The sequence below is a fragment of the Lolium rigidum genome, chromosome 7 (genome assembly GCF_022539505.1).
Source record: "Lolium rigidum isolate FL_2022 chromosome 7, APGP_CSIRO_Lrig_0.1, whole genome shotgun sequence".
NCBI classification, from domain to species: domain Eukaryota; kingdom Viridiplantae; phylum Streptophyta; class Magnoliopsida; order Poales; family Poaceae; genus Lolium; species Lolium rigidum.
The window spans coordinates 337,225,481-337,244,423 of record NC_061514.1 but is presented as its reverse complement, the minus strand read 5'-3'; the positions used below and the strand labels follow the sequence as shown (position 1 = coordinate 337,244,423).

The 18,943-nt window shown below is 50.0% G+C and overlaps 3 protein-coding genes across 3 annotated transcripts; all 3 read right to left on the bottom strand.

The window, feature by feature from the left end:
• Window positions 1-652: 652 nt before the first annotated feature.
• LOC124673498 (probable carboxylesterase 18) lies at window positions 653-1,478 on the bottom strand. Its single transcript, XM_047209571.1, has 2 exons — window positions 1,317-1,478; window positions 653-1,198 (listed from the first exon to the last, which is right to left on the bottom strand). Exons 1-2 carry the CDS (start codon window positions 1,476-1,478, stop codon window positions 653-655), a joined length of 708 nt encoding a protein of 235 aa, XP_047065527.1.
• A 7,719-nt stretch (window positions 1,479-9,197) lies between these two features.
• Window positions 9,198-10,229, bottom strand: LOC124678582 (probable carboxylesterase 18). Its single transcript, XM_047214453.1, has one exon. The coding sequence runs from the start codon at window positions 10,227-10,229 to the stop codon at window positions 9,198-9,200; it is 1,032 nt and encodes a 343-aa protein (XP_047070409.1).
• Window positions 10,230-17,130: 6,901 nt separating this feature from the next.
• On the bottom strand, window positions 17,131-18,336 carry LOC124676729 (probable carboxylesterase 18). Its single transcript, XM_047212762.1, has one exon. It carries the CDS (start codon window positions 18,318-18,320, stop codon window positions 17,256-17,258), a length of 1,065 nt encoding a protein of 354 aa, XP_047068718.1. The 5' UTR covers window positions 18,321-18,336; the 3' UTR covers window positions 17,131-17,255.
• Window positions 18,337-18,943: the final 607 nt, after the last annotated feature.

Below are 18,943 nucleotides of genomic sequence, written 5' to 3'. Positions count from 1 at the left end.
TATTACGGTGAGGAGAAAAAGTCGTGAATTCTAAAAGCAGTCCCTCCGATCCGGGCATGCAAAATGGTGAATCTTGGTCCCATCAGGCCGGGAAAACGAGCCGTCCATGCATGCGGTGATTAGTCAACTGGATTGATTGACTATACCTATTAATTAGGGATACGCCTCTTGGTTTTCCTTGTTTGGTGAGAAGCGCCATGTCAGCAATCCGTGTGCTATACTCATCCCTGCCGTCCATCTATCCATCCTTGCCATGAAGGAACGAAACGGATGGAGAGTAGTAACCAAGCGAAATCTCATCATACCTTTTTCCCGCTTTTAGTTTCGCGGCAAATATTTTCAAACCAGCCTAGCTCCTCTATAAGTAGAAGGGCATCGCCAAAGACCGCGTGCGGAGAGGGTGTGTGACTTTTACTTGTCGAGGAGAGGTGAGGAGTCGTGTTCATGGACGATTGGCGAGACGGCGGGTGGTGATCGGCCAGCGATCGAAGAGGCGTCTCCGTTTCTGTTCGTGGATGGGACCAGCCGAGCGAGGTCTTCTCCCGGCGATGGATGGATCCAGCATCAGGTAAATTATATACGCCCATGTTCTTGATTTGTGTGTGTTGCGTGGGCAGTAGATGTGTGCATTTGGATTTGGATGAGTTTGCTGTTATTCTTTGCCGGACTGCCCCTCCTCGATCGACCAGATCGAGCGGTTTTTGGATCGAACTGTGTTCCGTTCTACCGCGCGCTGCTTGGTGAGGCGGCATCCGGCCGTGGCAGCCGCCGTCCAGCGCTGCGCGACGTGCTGCGCGATGTTGGCGCCCGCGCTGTCGCCGGCGAGGAAGTAGCGGGCGAGGTCTGCGCGGACGGGTATCTCGGCGGGGAGGCCGGTAGTGGCGAGGTACCGGAGGGCGGCCTCACCGTCGTCGTAGGCTGCGGGGAAGCGGTGCTCGGGCGCGAGGCGGTAGCTGACGGACACGACGACGGCGCCGGTCTCGCGGCAGATGGTGCGGCAGAGCGCGTCGTAGGGGCGCGTGGCCGCGGAGAAGTACGTGAAGCCGCCGCCGTTGAAGTAAACGATCACAGGCCGCGGCGAGGGCTCTGTCTCGGTGGCCGTGGGCGCGGAGGAGAAGTAGACGCGGGCTCGCACGCCGGTGGAAGCGTCGACGGAGCGGACGCCGAGCGCGTCCGGGCGCGCGGGGTTGGCGGGCGCCTGGCGGTCCACGACTCGTGATTAGGTGTGTGGTGGAAATTGGCTAAAGTGATTAGGTGATTATAGAACGAAGTTACGAGGCGGACAAGAATCCATGGTTTGGCAGGCGTCCGCTTGCATCCCTATCCACGAGCAGCGAGAAGAGGAAGCGGTTGATGGTGCCGTCCCGGCGCTGCGTGGCGTCGACGCCGGCCTCGAGCGCGCGGAGCTGCAGCCGCACCGCCCACGGCATCGCCCGCACGCGCGCCCGGAGGGCCTCACGCGCGACGTCGCCGGCCATTTTCCTTGCTTGCTCTGCCTGGGTAGCTGCGCCTCTGCATGCCGGACTCTTCATGTACTACTAGTAGCTGGTATTTCGTTATCTCTTCCCGATTTTTTCTGGCAATGTCTGCGTCACAGCAGCGATCAACAATGTCTGATTCAGTACACATACACAGCGACCCGGCGGCCGCCGATAGCCAGGCACCAGCAGCATGTGCGGCGCGGAGCAATCGCGAAGGCGTGAACGTGATCTGCCGATCGATGACGATGCCAGGCGCGCGGGTTCCGGATCACGAGCCATTTTGGTGCTTTCTTTCGCTCACACACACCTGCTCATTCTGCCAAGATAGCATGCATCATTGGTGAGGCTGCCATCACTATGAATCAGGGGCGGACCTCGGAATTGAACCGAGCCTGAACTGAGCCGGGCCAGAGAAATAAACTTTAAAAATATTTAGATAGAAAAAAGTGTATTTAACCAAAAGGATTCAAACCGATTTAATTTACATATTTCATCAAGTACAACTAAAAGAATGACTATCAAGAACTATTTTGCAAAAAAATGTGATCAATTAAACGACTCGGTCACTCGGGCACGATTCGATTGGGACCTGTTATTTTTTCGCCCGAACTGAGCTGGTCAGTCGACCCTCTCCTCAACCCCCTACTGGCTCCGCCGGAGCCATGGATGGTCCCGTGGAGATAACACACTCAGACGCAGCCGTCATTCGCACAACTACAAGCGAGGACGACGGGTAACGGAATGGTTCGAGACATGTGTGGACATTTTGGTTGCCAGCAACATGCACCGTCGCGAGCAGTACCGTGCTGCAGTATTGAGAGCAAGGTCGTAACAAGTGTGCATCTTACAAGATGTCCAGCCCAGGAACAGGAAGCCGGATCTCTACCGACCTACGAAGGAGGCCGGATCCGTGACGGCCCATGAAGTATCCGGATCCAGCACATACTTGGAGGAAGGCGGATCCTTGACGTACACGGCAAGACATTGTACCGTAGTTAGGCAACTTGTATTCCGGCTAGGACTCTCCGTGTAAACCCTAGATCCGTGCGTCTTTATAAGCCGGATCCTGGGAGCCCTAGAGGCACGACCACAACTCATTGTAACAACGCGAAAGCGCCCAGATAATTCCAGACAAGCAGCCGGTAGGCCCTGTCATCGTGCAGGTGTTCCGAAGCTGGGTAACTCGCGTACCACCGTCCCGTGTGCACTCCGCCCTATGACCCCTACTTCTTCTCCCCCTCGTGAGGATCCCTCCTCCGAGGTACCGTCGATTAGGCAACGACAGGCACACTGTTGCTATGCGTACTTGTCCGATTACGAACCATGCATATATAAAACAAATTACAGCAAGCTGCTAGATCACTCGTCCGACAGGGATGTACGGTCATGATTCATGATCAGGATTAACGATCCTTTTTGAGGTGTGTCATGATGCAGAGCCGATGCACGGTCATCGACCTTAGTACAAGTGCGCAAAGTTGCCAGGTCGCCAGTTCAGCGATCTTGTCGGAGGAATGTTGGCATGCAAATCAGCCGTGACCATGGAGCTGTGGGTAATCATCCACCGTATCGACCGTCAACGGAAGAAAGGTGATCGGCCGGTGGCCCCGCAGGATAGCTCTCTTGGATGTGATTGAGCCCGCCCCGAAATATCAATGATCCGGGGAACCGGTTTGTTGGAATCGGTAGATGCGGCACCACGGCTTGGAAGCTGGTGATGGTCCATTCTTTATCCTCGCCTTGGCTGAGGCTCGGGGGGCAGCTCACCCTCGAAGGTTTAGCCGATTTTGTCGAAATCGGCTCACTCTTCATAACAACTCGTTCGAAAGACAGTGGATTGTTGCAGAAGGAGGCTGCCGAAGCTAAGCGAGCGGGATTTGGAGAGGATAATGCGGCAAGAGAATGTCTGAAATTAATAAGGAAACCGGACATTATTTCAGGAGTTTTGCCGCTAGGTTTAACATGCCATCTTGAGAGATCTGCATTTGCAAGTCCTAGGATTTGCGCGATTGTGGCTTGACCTTGTTCGACAAGGAGTTTGGGTCCGGGTGGATCCATCTCGAAATTTATCGTGAGAAACCGATGCGCTGCCATCGGCTTATTGGGCATTGACCAGATTGACGATCGGCGGAATCGAGTACGAAGGACAATCGAGCTAAATTATCCTAGAGGAAATCGGCAAAATCGAATTGGGGAATTTCTTCATTGATGTACCAGATTCCTTACACCGAAGAGCTGATTGCTCTCAAAAGGGAGTGCTAAGGGGATACATTGCCCCGTCTACTGCTACTGATCCTAGCTAGGGGTCCTATCTACGGGCTGTTACAGCCTTCGTCATCGCCTTCATCGCCGCCGTCGGAGCTGCTCCCAGCCGGCTCGTCGTCGCTGCTCCAGCGGCTGCTGGCAGGACCTTCGTTGTCTTCATCCTCCTCGTCGTCGTCGTCGCCGTCGCTGTCGAAGTCACTCAGATTCCCCGGCCAGGGGCAATGGCGCTTGGCCGGCGGCTCGTCGGGGAGGTCGTCGCCGTCATCCTCCTCCTCTTCCTCCTCCTTCACCTCTTCGGAGGTGGTGAAGTCTCGCCTAGGAGAGGCGATCGTCATCGCTCTCCTCCTCTCGGTTCCCCGTCGGCCAAGGAAGCGGAGGTCGCTCTCCCCGTCGGTCGGGGATTTGTCCTCCTCGGACCGGACGGAGGAGTCGTGGTCCTCTTTGTCCCACGCCGTTGGGGCGAGGATGTCGTACGCCGCCTGCGTACCCCACGAGGGCGTCGACTCCCGGATGGGAGAGGACACGTGGGAAAGATCCGATGAAGAAGAAGAGGAAGAGGAAGAAGGCATGGTTGCAGAGGAGGGTTTTTTTTTTGGAGTGCTAATGCGGAAGGGGTGAAGAGGAGAACTGTTCGATGCGGTTAAATAAAAGGAGATGGGGATTTAATTTTCGAGCAGTTTTCGAGGACATGGTACCAAAACTGTCAAATCGTGCGAGAGAAGTTGGGAAGGCAAGTCGTCATGATGAAGCATGCTGCGACGGTTCCTGCTCTGCCATGACATGACCCCTCGGTGGAAAAACGAGTGGTTTTGAAATTATCATTACCAAAACCAGGGGGGCATGTGTTATCACTGCGAATTTGACCGAGTCAGAGGTGGGCCGCGATCAAGATGGATTTGAAGAATATATATAGAGGGAATACGTGAATCGGCCTTTTATACCAAGTTGGGCTTGTTTGCCCATGTATCTGTAACATATTAGATCGCATCTTAGTTTAGAGGTTAGAATCTTACTCGTGCACGGTTTGGTGCACGCCCACATTAGAAAGTCCCCTGGACTATAAATATGTACCTAGGGTTTATGGAATAAACAACAACCAACGTTCAACCACAAACAAATCTCGGCGCATCGCCAACTCCTTCGTCTCGAGGGTTTCTACCGGTAAGCATCATGCTGCCTAGATCGCATCTTGCGATCTAGGCAGCACAAGCCTGCCTACGTTGTTCATGCGTTGCTCGTACTTGAAGCCTTTTGATGGCGAGCAACGTAGTTATCTTAGACATGTTAGAGTTAGCATTGTTCTTCATATTACATGCTTTCGTAGTGCAACCCTTGCATGTCTAGCCGCCCTTACACCTATCTTAGGTGTAGGGGCGCACCCCGCTTGATCATAGTTTAGTAGATCTGATCCGTTACGATTGCTCCTTGTTCTACAAGGATTAGTTTAATATACGCAATAGTTAGGCCTTACAAAGGGGAGGATCCAGCGGCACGTAGGGTGTCGTTCGTTGGCCCTAGCGAGGATGTTCCGAGGATCAACCTCGTGTTGGTTTTTAGGCCTTGTTTAGGATCGGCTTACGATCACCGTGCGTGGCCGCGAGGCCCAACCTGGAGTAGGACGATCCGATTATGCGGTGAAAACCCTAGATCGTCGTAGATCTCATTAGCTTTACCTTGATCAAGCAGGACCACCATATATTCGGACACCCCGTCTGAATCATGGGTGGATCGGCTCTTTGAGCCGATTCACAGGATAACCTGAGAGCCGATCGAGGCTCGTATTTGATGTTTACGTGTGTGCCCTGCAGGAAACTAAGCGAGGCATCTTCCACACCTTCCTGACCAGGTATAGGTCAGGTGGCACGCCCTTGTGATAAACATCGGCGCGTGCGACCAGGAGGCTTTGCGGGCCGTCGCTCTGAGGGACTGGGGCCAGCCGCAGCCCTAGTTGTTCTCGGCTCTACCGTGTTGACCGTCTCTGCCCGCCAGGGGGTTTCTGACGTCAACACATCTAAAACGCTTTGTGTAGTGGATGATGATACTAAGAAATTTTCATGTTCAATAGCTTGACACTGCTATGTGAGATTTGGGCTATTCCGTTAATTATATTTACTCTGAAAACTAGTACGGAGTACAATATATGAAACAAACATACAACCTTTGTTCATTGACGCTTTAGTGCTCTCTCGGTTCACAACCTTAGCTATTATGCAAATGTACTTACCACTAAAATATGCCAGTTACATCTATATCTGAATAAAGTTACGATAAATCTATCTATTATATACTAAAAGCACAATACAGGGTTATATTTTCGAGACACCACGTTAATCCACATCATCTAAATTATTTAGACACTTAGATATATAATTTGCGGTTAGGATTTAATAGGAGAACCAGAGTTACGTTACACATATAATTTAATTATGTAACCACCAGACGTGGCAGGTCATCCATCTAATTCATGAAAAAGAATTACCTACCATCTATGCAATTTAATTACCTTCTAACCAGGCAGGTCACGCTCAAAGAAAAACTAGGGGCAGATCACGTTTAATTCAAGGAGTCTGATTTAATAGGAGAACAAAAGTTACATTTACACATATAATTTAATTACGTAACCACCAGATGCAACATGTCAGCCATCTAATTTATGAAAAAAAGAGTTACGTAACATCTATGCAATTTAATTACATAACCTTCTAACAATGCAGGTCACGCTCGAAAAAAAAACAAGGCATGCCACGTTTAATTCAAGGAGTCTATGTTCAAACCGTATCCAAACCATTGTTAAAAGGAGACCTTCTAAAATCTAGCTATATACGGTCTCCAAAGTTAGTTGGCTATTTTAAAAGAAGTTTCAAAGCTGATTGGTGAATATAAAAGAAATTTCAAAGCTGATCGGTGATTGTAAAAATAGTTAAAGCCGATCAGTGATTATAAAAAAAATAAAAAATGGTCTATGTGTACTCTCTCCGTTTTTATTTAGTTCGCATTCTGGGCTTAGTTAAAGTCAAGATTTAAAAAGTTTGATAAAAAATATATGATATTATCCATAATTTAGATACATATAACGTGGAAATCTATTATGTAAGAATTGTACTTCCTCCGATCCGAAAAAAGAGTCGGACAATGAACTTTGCGAAAGAACCCTTGACCTTTTTCCTTCGTCAACCCGCACTCCTCTGTCATGTGAAGAGCGACGGCCGCCCCTGCACCCGACCTGCACGAAACCCTAGCCAGGCCTCACCCGTTCTTCGTCTCGCGTCGCCGTCGACCTCATGTAGCCGCCGCGCTCCCCTCGCCGCGCCATCTTCCCTCCGTCGCCACGCACCTTCCCTTGCGTTGCTCCCCTAAATCTCCAATCAGCCGGCGCGAGCCTCCCACCACAAAACAAAATCGACCACTTGGTCCATGCCGGCGACGAATCGCCGGATACGGTATCGGCGAGGCCTGATCCGGTGGCTCTAACACCGGACGCGCAGATCCTTCTCCCGCAACTACAGAGGCGGTGCCGGTCGACAGCACGAGGCAAGAATGGGATGGCCACCATCTTCTAGATCTACCGGCGGTCCGCCATCGGCATGAGTCTCACGGAGATGCTAGACGAGATGATCTTCAGCGGCGCGCTCACCCCAGAACTCGCCATACGGGTCTCCTGCAGCTCGATCCGGCCGGCCAAACGCGGAGGCGAGCTATCAACTTGATCCGGAAAATGCGGAGACTAGATAGGTGTACGGCAGGAATAGCTTTTTCCAGATTTCGCAAGGGCTTATTTGTAAAACGTTAATTGCACTAGCCATCGGACACTTTTTTCGGATTGGAGGGAGTAATATAATTTTATTTTAGATATTAATATTTTTTGTAAATATTTGGTTAAAGTTTACAAAGTTTAACTTTGACCAAACCGAGAACACGCGCAACCGTTACGAACGAAGGGAGTAGGTAGGAGAAACTAGCTTCAGAAATCCAAAACATATCGGTTATCTAAACTGAAATCTCTATACCTGATCGGTCCATGTTTAAAAAGGAACCAATCAATACAAGAACATGAGCATAGAATGACTGGACTGAAAAGTAGGATTAGTGCAGAGAGAGTTAAAATGTAGATAAAATAACATCGTGTCCATTAAAAAATAGCATTTTAAATAGTGAAATATCAATAAATATAGTTAAGATACGTAATATATTGCTTTAACATGTAAAAAGAAATTAAGAACACTAAAATTTTAAAATAGATTATTTTGAGTAACATGTCCGTGTACCAATTACCGATCAAAGTTGCGTACCGCAGATTTACTTTGTCTAACATGTAATGTATTTCATATATATTCACGGGAATGTGCGATGTCATGTATTTTCCAAACAAATGAAGGAACACGATGTAGAAAGATCAAATTAAATAAAATTTAAATACTTATTGTTTAGTCAACATGTATATTGACTTGGAGAAATTTATTCTGTTTACTTTATGAATAAAAATAATTATATTTGATTAGGAATGTCTAAATATCGTATGGTTGGTGCTCAAGTAAACCCTAACTATTTAGCAAATTGATTGTTAACTTAGCCTGCCGATTTAAAATCACATAAAAATTACTAGCTACCTCTGAATTATTTCAATTGTGTATACCGAACAAATTGCACACATTAATATTATAATTATAGTGTTTTCAGAAAAAATCCAATAATTATTTACCCAAAACGAGAGATGATTAATTATATTTTATATACATGTGATTTTATTTGGTATGGGTGGTGTCTATAGACTTCTTATTATTTTCTATCACATAATGTGAATGTCCATGAGTCCATAAATGTATTTCAAGGTAAATTTTAACATTCTAAGGATAATACTCCTCTTTAAAATATAACAACTAATGATGATGCCCTCGCAAAATAACACAATGACCATATGTATAAAAAAAGAAAATATGATTAAACATGTTATATGCCATTCTCTATTGTTACACAACCATATACTATATTTACACATTGTGACACGATATGAATATACAAGATTATTGACACAATTTGAATATACAAGATTTATATAATTAAAGAACAACAAGACCAATAATTAAACAGTATAAATGTTGCCCTCGTATTTGCGAGGGCCACCTTGCTAGTTTTTTGAAAGGGAGAAAGTACATCTTATGTTAGTGAACCGATGGAGTATAACTTTGGGGTGTCGCCATGTATGCACGGGGCCACTCTTCGATATTGTGTCCGTGTTCATCTTGCATACATAATAAGACATCAGGGTATCAATTTTGGAACTTGTACAACACAGTGGAATAATTTAGCAAACGCGGCTAGTCGCAGCAACTTCAGATAATGGAGTAGAATTCGATCGAGCCAACAACAACAAGATACATTAACATGGACATGCAAGAAGAACAGAAACCATCTGATTTACGACGAGGGGTCGTAATCCTCATCTCCAGTTCTCTAGGCGATCGGCTCCGGCGCGGTGGTCTCCACGAACGCCTTGATCTCGGCGACGAGCTTGCCGGTGTCGGGCAGCACCGGAAAGAAGTAGAAGGCGTGCACAGCCTCCGGGAACTCCACCACCCGCACCTCCCTCCCCTTCCGGCGCAGCATGGCGGCATACTGCCGCCCGTAGTCCTGCAGAGGGTCGAGCCCACCGACCACAACCATCGCCGGAGGGAACGCCTCCGGGCCGGCCTCACCCGTCACGTGCGCGGCCGGATGGTTCCGGTCGGCGCCCTCCGGCAGGAACGCCTTCCACCAGAAGTCGGACCGGCGGAGGTTGACGATCGGCGCCACGCCCTCGAGAGCTAGCTCCGACTCAGTCCTGTCCACGCCGCCGAAGTAGGCGGCAAGGAGCAGGAGCCCGGCGAGGCGGAAGGGTGGCGGCGTGGCAGCCGCCGTCCACCGCTGCGCGACGTGGTGCGCGATGTTGGCGCCGGCGCTGTCGCCGGCGAGGAAGCAGCGGGCGAGGTCTGCGCGGACGGGTACCTCGGCGGGGAGGCCGGTAGTGGCGAGGTACCGGAGGGCGGCCTCGCCGTCGTCGTATGCGGCGGGGAAGCGGTGCTCGGGCGCGAGGCGGTAGCTCACGGACACGACGACGGCGCCTGTCTCGCGGCAGATGGTGCGGCAGAGCGCGTCGTAGGGGCGCGTGGCCGCGGAGAAGTACGTGAAGCCGCCACCGTGGAAGTAAACGATCACAGGCCGCGGCGAGGGCTCTGTCTCGGCGGGCGTGGGCGCGGAGGAGAAGTAGACGCGGGCTCGCACGCCGGTGGAAGCGTCGACGGAGCGGACGCCGAGCGCGTCCGGGCGCGCGGGGTTGGCGGGCGCCTGGCGGTCGACGAGCAGCGAGAAGAGGAAGCGGTTGATGGTGCCGTCCCGGCGCTGCGTGGCGTCGACGCCGGCCTCGAGCGCGCGGAGCTGCAGCCGCACCGTCCAGGGCATCGCCCGCACGCGCGCCCGGAGGGCCTCACGCGCGACGTGGCCGGCCATTTTCCTTGCTTGCTCTGGGCAGGGTAGCTCCGCCTCTGCATGCCGGACTCTTCATGTACTAGTAGGCTAGTACGTAGTAGTAGCTAGTATTTCGTTATCTCTTCCCGATTTTTTCTGGCAATGTCTGCATCACAGCAGCGATCAACAATGTCTGTTTCAGTACACAGCGACCCGGCGGCCGCCGATAGCCAGGCACCAGCAGCATGTGCGGCGGAGCAATCGCGAAGGCGTGATGTGCCGATCGAAGACAGGCCAGGCGGGAGATGGATCACGAGCCATTTTGGTGCTTTCTTTCGCTCACACACACTTGCTCATTCTGCCAAGATAGCATGCATCATTGGTGAGACTGCCATCGCTATGAATCAGGGGCGGACCTCGGAATTGAACCGAGCCTGAACTGAGCCGGGCCAGAGAAATAAACTTTAAAAATATTTAGATAGAAAAAAGTGTATTTAACCAAAAGGATTCAAACCGATTTAATTTACATATTTCATCAAGTACAACTAAAAGAATGACTATCAAGAACTATTTTGCAAAAAATGTGATCAATTAAACGACTCGGTCACTCGGGCACGATTCGATTGGGACCTGTTATTTTTTCGCCCGAACTGAGCTGGTCAGTCGACCCTCTCCTCAACCCCCTACTGGCTCCGCCGGTGCCATGGATGGTCCCGTGGAGATGACACACTCAGACGCAGCCGCCATTCGCACAGCTTACAAGCGAGGACGACGGGTAACGGAATGGTTCGAGACATGAGTGGACATTTTGGTTGCACCATCATGAGCAATACCGTGCTGCAGTATTGAGAGCAAGGTCGTAACAAGTGTGCATCTTACACGATGTTGATATTTCTACTGAACCACTTTAAGCGTATGTGGATACATGGGTGATCTTGAGAAGAACAAAGTTCGCTTGGCTCATATTTTCTCTCTAAACTTTACTTTTTTTGCGGGTTCCCTAAACTTTACGTATCTTATTAAACTCTCTAAGTGCATCTCTTACAGAGCCCCTATTTCTCGGAATCGAAAAAAGCGAGTTCAGTCTCCCGAAAAACAATTTGGTTGCGGATGCGCAGAACAGAAACCGAAAACGTGAACCGAACTCGCTGAAATCAAACGTTGTGGGAAATCGAAATTTGCGATCGCACTCGATTTCATCGGATCAAGCTGAATTCATTCATAATTTTTACAATACTAGGGAAAAATACATGCATATTTCACCTACATTACGAACTAGGGACCTAATTAAACTAGATTTAGTCCCCGGAGTGACTATACTGTCACCGGGGCGCTAATGTCGCTGGCGGAGGGTTTTTGCTCGCCGGGTCTTCCTAGGCGACGACGACCGCCGCCACCTCGATGACCGCCGCCTCGGAGGTGCTCCCGCACGCTAGAGGCGGCCCGGCGGCGTCGTCGTCTTCGCCACCGTGCGGGGGCAGCGCCGATAGAGGGGGCTGCACGCCAGACTTGCGAAATAAAAGACAGAATCTGTCAAAACAGAACAGTCCGTAAAGATGGATTTTATTAGGCCACCAGACTTGCTCAAACGAAAATGCTCAAATTGAATGAAAGTTGCGTACATATCTGAGGATCACTCACGTAAATTGGCATAATTTTCTGAGTTACCTACAGAGAATTAGACCCAGATTCGTGACAGCAAAGAAATCTGTTTCTGCGCAGTAATCCAAATCTAGTACTTACTTTTCTATCAAAGATTTTACTTGGCACAACAAAACATAAAACTAAGATAAGGAGAAGTTGCTACAGTAGTAAACAACTTCCAAGACACAAAATAAAAACAAAAATACTGTAGTAAAAACATGGGTTGTCTCCCATAAGCGCTTTTCTTTAACGCCTTCAGCCTAGGCGCGAAAGTGTAACTCAAGTAACATCGAGAGATGAAGCATCAACATCATTACCAGCGGTGTTGGGAGTTTTATCAATTTTAGGCCTATAGTAATTCTTTGGTTTAGGCACCTTAGAGACATACATGAATTTTTGCTCCTTACCCACATAAGCTTTCTCATTAAATTTAAGAGAAGAAAAAGTTGAACCCAATTTTCCCATAGCTTTTTCAAGTTTACCAATCCTATGGGTTTGATTATCATGGATAGCACAAGTTTCTAGAGTAGCAATTCTTTCATTAATTCCTCCTAGGATTTTATCAAGTTTATCAGTATTATCAAGTAATATTTCCAATTTAGTTTCAACGCTACAATTTTTCTCTATGGTTTCCAATTTTTTCATAACATCCTCAAGGGAGGTTTCACTTTTAGTTTCATTAACAGGTGGTGTTCCAAATAAACTCTCAATAATGCAACTAGCTTCTAAAGCGGGAGCACCTAGGAAGTTACCTCCCGCGAGACAATCAAGAACATATCTATTCCAGCTAGAGATACCAACATAAAAATTCCTGAGTAGGATAGTGGTGGAGTGTTTCTTAGTGCACCTATTATGGGCATCACTAATTCTATACCAAGCATCTTTTAAACATTCTCCCCCTTGTTGTTTAAATGAACGAACTTCAACTTCGGGATTACTCATTTTAGCGGTAGTAAATAAAGCAAACTAGATAAAGTAAATGCAAGTAAACTAAATTTTTTGTGTTTTTGATATAGCAAACAAGACAACAAATAAAGTAAAGCTAGCAACTAATTTTTTTGTGTTTTGATATAAGTGCAGCAAACAAAGTAGTAAATAAAATAAAGCAAGACAAAAACAAAGTAAAGAGATTGAGAAGTGGAGACTCCCCTTGCAGCGTGTCTTGATCTCCCCGGCAACGGCGCCAGAAATTTGCTTGATGCGCGTGGTTGACGTATTGTCTTTCGTTCGACACGCGTCCGTTGGGAACCCCAAGAGGAAGGTGTGATGCGCACAGCGGCAAGTTTCCCTCGGTAAGAAACCAAGGTTTAATCGGACCGAGTAGGAGTCAAGAAGCACGTTGAAGGTTGATGGCGGCGGGATGTAGTGCGGCGCAACACCGGAGATTCCGGCGCCAACGTGGAACCTGCACAACACAACCAAAGTACTTTGCCCCAACGAAACAGGTGAGGTTGTCAATCTCACCGGCTTGCTGTAACAAAGGATTAACCGTATTGTGTGGAAGATGATTGTTTGCAGAGAAAACAGTAAAAAAAGTATTGCAGCAGATTTGTATTTCAGTATTAAAGAATGGACCGGGGTCCACAGTTCACTAGAGGTGTCTCTCCCATAAGATAAAAGCATGTTGGGTGAACAAATTACAGTCGGGCAATTGACAAATAGAGAGAGCATAACAATGCACATACATGACATGATAAGTATAGTGAGATTTAATTGGGCATTACGACAAAGTACATAGACCGCCATCCAACCGCATCTATGCCTAAAAAGTCCACCTTCGAGGTTATCATCCGAACCCCTCCGAGTATTAAGTTGCTAACAACGGACAATTGCATTAAGTATGGTGCGTAATGTAATCAACAACTACATCCTCGGACATAGCGCCAATGTTTTATCCCTAGTGGCAACAAGCACAACACAACCTTAGAACTTTCCGTCACCGTCCCAGGTGTCAATGCGGGCATGAACCCACTATCGAGCATAAGTACTCCCTCTTGGAGTTAAAAGTAAAAACTTGGCCGAGCCTCTACTAGAAACGGAGAGCATGCAAGATCATAAACAACACATGTATAATAACTTCATAATTAACATGACATAGTATTCTCTATCCATCGGATCCCGACAAACACAACATATAGAATTACATATAGATGATCTTGATCATGTTAGGCAGCTCACAAGATCCAACAATGAAGCACAATGAGGAGAAGACAACCATCTAGCTACTGCTATGGACCCATAGTCCAGGGGTAGACTACTCACTCATCACTCCGGAGGCGACCATGGCGGTGTAGAGTCCTCCGGGAGATGAATCCCCTCTCCGGCAGGGTGCCGGAGGCGATCTCCCGGATCCCCCGAGATGGGATCGGCGGCGACGGCGTCTCGCAAGGTTTTCCGTATCGTGGCTCTCGGCACCGGGGGTTTCGTCACGGAGGCTTTAAGTAGGCGGAAGGGCAAGTCAAGAGGCGGCACGGGGGCCCACACCATAGGCCGGCGCGGCCAGGGGTGGGGCCGCGCCGCCCTAGGGTTTGGCCACCCCGTGGCCCCTCTTCGTCTCGTCTTCGGACTTCCGGAAGCTTCGTGGAAAAATAGGCCCCCGGGCTTTGATTTCGTCCAATTCCGAGAATATTTCGTTACTAGGATTTCTGAAACCAAAAACAGCAGTAAAACAAAGAATCGGCACTTCGGCATCTTGTTAATAGGTTAGTTCCAGAAAATGCACGAATATGACATAAAGTGTGCATAAAACATGTAGGTATCATCAATAATATGGCATAGAACATAAGAAATTATCGATACGTCGGAGACGTATCAAGCATCTCCACCGGCGCCCCCCAAATAGTCACGCCGTCACTGCATCCTCTATTTGGGGGAGCTGTTTCCACACCGGCGCCCCCAAACCGGCGGCCCCGATAGATGTTTTGATTTAAAATCATAAATAAATGCATAGAAAATAGAATAAAGAGAAGAAACATTCCATTCCACAAACTAATACATAATTGGGAACGTGGTTTACATGAAGATATAGTTTGGAACATAGTTTTTCACAAACTAATACATAGTTTGAACCATGGTTGACATAAATATAAAACATTGCAAAAAAAACTAAACCTAACTAGGCTGGTCATCGCAGTTTCCGTGTGTTCGCTGCCAAGAAAGAACACTCGAGGACACACCCAGTCACCCAAACTGGAAAATCTAGCTGGTGAGGGTGGCCCTGTTGGTTCTTTCGAGGAAGAACATCCAAAAATATGCGTGCCGATATTCGCTGCGAAGAAACAACACTCAGTCGTCGTCCTCCTTGGCCCTGTCGCCGTGGTAGTGGCGGCGGCAACGCGTCTCGTCGAACACCTTGACGGTCATGTCCCTCTCGCCAAAGTAGGAGAACATGAGCACGAAGCCGGCTTGGAGGCGGTGGTAGCGCACGAAATTCTCCCAGCCGATGTGGAGGCATATCTTGCCGCACGCGTCGTAGATCACGTCCACGATCCACCGGCAGAAGCCGCATGCAGCCTCCCGTAGATGCAGCGAGCCCGGGCACTCGTCGCCGGCGACGAAGTCGGCGAAGGTGTCCGGCAGCCTCTGGATGCCGCGTGGGTCGCCCTTGAGGACGACGACAAACTCGAACAACACGGGCCACGGCCGCGACCTCGGCCTCGACCAGACATGGCATCGTCTTTTCATATGGTGGCGGCTAGGGTTGGGGAGGGTGGCGGGGTTTGTGTGTGAGAGGGACGATGAGTGGCGGCCCTTTTTATAGGCCGGAAGGAGACGGGGGAGCGGTGGCGCTCATTAACGCCGGCACGAAGAGCAAGGCGCGCGCGATGGGACAGTTTGTTGCGCGTCTGCGGAAACTACACTGCCGCTGCGCCCCAATAACTCCTGTCGCGAGGTAGGCGACGGTTAGGTTAAAATTGAATGAGCCGCTGACGCGTCGGCCCCGCCACTCCCCGCTGGCGTCAACTTTTGGGATGTGTGGCTGACAGGCGGCTCCCACGTCCAAAATTTTCAGCCTCGCGAGGCGCCGGCACGTCCGATTCGCGCCCTTGGCGAAGGAGCCGGCATAGGGTTGTTGGCGATTCTATTGGGCTCGAAAATTGGCCGGCGCCATTTGGGGGGCGCCGGTGCGAGCCCATTTTCGCTCCCGGCGCCTAAATCGCTATCGGGGACGCTGGTGGAGATGCTGTAAGCATTGGATCTTTAGTTGTTATCCAATCAAACACATGTCACAAATGCTATGCAAGTTTAGTTACTGTATATAAAGTACAACTAGGTAGTACAATTCCGATCTAAAAAATGTAGAAGTTGAAATGCCAGCTTGCCAAAGGCATCACTACTTTGACAAAAATAGGGAGACCAAATATTAAGAGTTTGCACACAGTGTAAAAATAGTTGACGTTCCATCTAAAACTCGACGTCAGTGTACATTGAGTTCTCAACATAATAGTAACATGCTAGTAACCTGTTTTGACCAACTTCACCATTTCTTTCAATGTGCCCTCGAACAAAATACACCAGGTTTTCAACAAAGCCGTCTAGGGTTAGGTGACGCGGGCACGGCAGGGTTTTTTCATGTTTGGGGAACATGTTTAACTTTCACACTTAGGCAGTGAAGAGCTAGCTTGAGACCTCGGATCCCCTATCCTTTTTGCGAGTTTGGATTTTTTGGACTGAAGTACCAAGGCAACTGCATCGATTGATGCATATAGTTTTTTTTTTAATTTCAAAGTGAGTTTGTATTTGGTAGGGCAATACTGTTAAGTGGGCTGATGAATTCTCGATGGCCGGATGATGCACTCTTGTGTTGTGAACTTGTATGAACTGTATGAAAGGCCCATCTAAAACGCTTTGTGTAGTGGATGATGATACTAAGAAATTTTCATTTTCAATAGCTTGACACTCCTATGTGAGATTTGGGCTATTCCTTTAATTATATTTACTCTGAAAACTAGTACGGAGTACAATATATGAAACAAACATACAACCTTTGTTCATTGACGCTTTAGTGCTCTCTCGGTTCACAACCTTAGCTATTATGCAAATGTACTTACCACCAAAATATGCCCGTTACATCTATATCTGAATAAAGTTACGATAAATTTTTTTAAAGGGAGAAAGTACATCTTATGTTAGTGAACCGATGGAGTATAACTTTGGGTGCTGCCATGTTTTCACGGGGCCACCCTTCGATACTGTGTCCTTGTTCATCTTGCACACAGAATACGTCAAGATGTCAATTTTGAAACTTCTACAACACACTGGAATAATTTAGCAGACGCGGCTACTCGCACAGACTTCGGATAATGGAGTATAATTGTATCGAGCAAACAATGCTACTCCGTGGTACATTAACACAGAGAGAGGCAGGAGAACATAATGCATCTGATTTTACGACGAGTGGTCGTAATCATCATCTCGAGTTCTCTACGCGATCGGCTCCGGCCCGGTGCTCTCCACGAACGCCTTGATCTCGGCGACGAGCTTGCCGGTGTCCGGCAGCACCGGGAAGAAGTAGAAGGCATGCACGGCGTCCGGGAACTCCACCACCCGCACCTCCTTCCCCTTCCGGCGCAGCATGGCGGCGTACTGCCGCCCGTAGTCCTGCAGAGGGTCGAGCCCACCGACCACAACCATCGCCGGAGGGAACGCCTCCGGCAGCTCAAGTTCCGGGCCGGCCTCGCCCGTCACGTGCGCGGCCGGATGGTTCCGGTCGGCGCCGTCCGGCAGGAACGCCTTCCACCAGAAGTCCGACCGGCGGAGGTTGACGATCGGCGCCACGCCCTCGAGAGCTAGCTCTGACTCAGTCCTGTCCACGCCCCCGAAGTAGGCGGCCAGGAGCAGCAGCCCGGCGAGGCGGATGGGTGGCGGCGTGGCAGCCGCCGTCCAGCGCTGCGCGACGTGGTGCGCGATGTTGGCGCCCGCGCTGTCGCCGGCGAGGAAGAAGCGGGTGAGGTCGGCGCGGACGGGTACCTCGGCGGGGAGGCCGGTAGTGGCGAGGTATCGGAGGGCGGCCTCGCCGTCGTCGTAGGCGGCGGGGAAGCGGTGCTCGGGCGCGAGGCGGTAGCTGACGGACACGACGACGGCGCCGGTCTCGCGGCAGATGGTGCGGCAGAGCGCGTCGTAGGGGCGCGTGGCCGCGGAGAAGTACGTGAAGCCGCCACCGTGGAAGTAAACGATCACAGGCCGCGGCGTCGGCGAGGGCTCTGTCCCGGCGGCCGTGGGCGCGGAGGAGAAGTAGATGCGGGCTCGCACGCCGGTGGAAGCGTCGACGGTGACGTCGACGGAGCGGACGCCGAGCGCGTCCGGGAGCGCGGGGTTGGCGGGCGCCTGGCGGTCCACGAGCAGCGAGAAGAGGAAGCGGTTGATGGTGCCGTCCCGGCGCTGCGTGGCGTCGACGCCGGCGTCGAGCGCGCGGAGCTGCAGCCGCACCGTCCAGGGCATCGCCCGCACGCGCGCCCGGAGGGCCTCACGCGCGACGTCGCCGGCCATTTTCTTGCTTGCTCTGGGTAGCTGCGCTTCTGCGTGTACTAGCTAGTACAGTAGCTGGTATCTCGTTATCTCTTCCCGATTTTTTCTGCCGATGTGTGCGTCTGCGTCACTGCACCGATCAACAATGTCTGTTTCACTACACAGCGACATGGCGGCCGAAGATAGCCAGGCACCAGCAGCATGTGCGGCGCGGAGCAATCGCGAAGGCGTGATGTGCCGACTGCCGATCGAAGACGATGCCAGGCGGGAGATAGATCACGAGCCGTTTTGGTGGTGCTCCTTCAGTCCTTAGCTCACACAAACTTGCTTGTCATTCTGCCAAGATAGCATGCATCATTCATTGGTGAGGCTGCCATCACCATGGATGCTCCCGTGGAGACGACGCAGCCGCCATTCACACAGCTTGCATGCGAGGACGACGGGTAACGGAATGGTTCGAGATATGTGTGGACATTTTCGTTGCCAACAACATGTCCATCGTGAGCAGTACCGTGCTGCAGGATTGAGAGCAAGGTCGTAACGTGTCCATCTTATAAGATGTTGACATTCCGACTTTTGGGTATGTATGTGGATATATGGATGATCTTGATAAGAACAAAGTTCGCTTGGTTCATATTTAAGAC

Coding starts and splice junctions, on each gene's coding strand:
- LOC124676729 (XM_047212762.1), bottom strand. CDS start 18,320: ATGGCCGGCGACGTCGCGCGTGAGGCCCTCCGGGCGCGCGTGCGGGCG.
- LOC124673498 (XM_047209571.1), bottom strand. CDS start 1,478: ATGGCCGGCGACGTCGCGCGTGAGGCCCTCCGGGCGCGCGTGCGGGCG. Junction 1,199..1,316: donor CGCTGCTCGTGGATAGGGAT/GCAAGCGGACGC, acceptor GTGGACCGCCAG/GCGCCCGCCAACCCCGCGCG.
- LOC124678582 (XM_047214453.1), bottom strand. CDS start 10,229: ATGGCCGGCCACGTCGCGCGTGAGGCCCTCCGGGCGCGCGTGCGGGCG.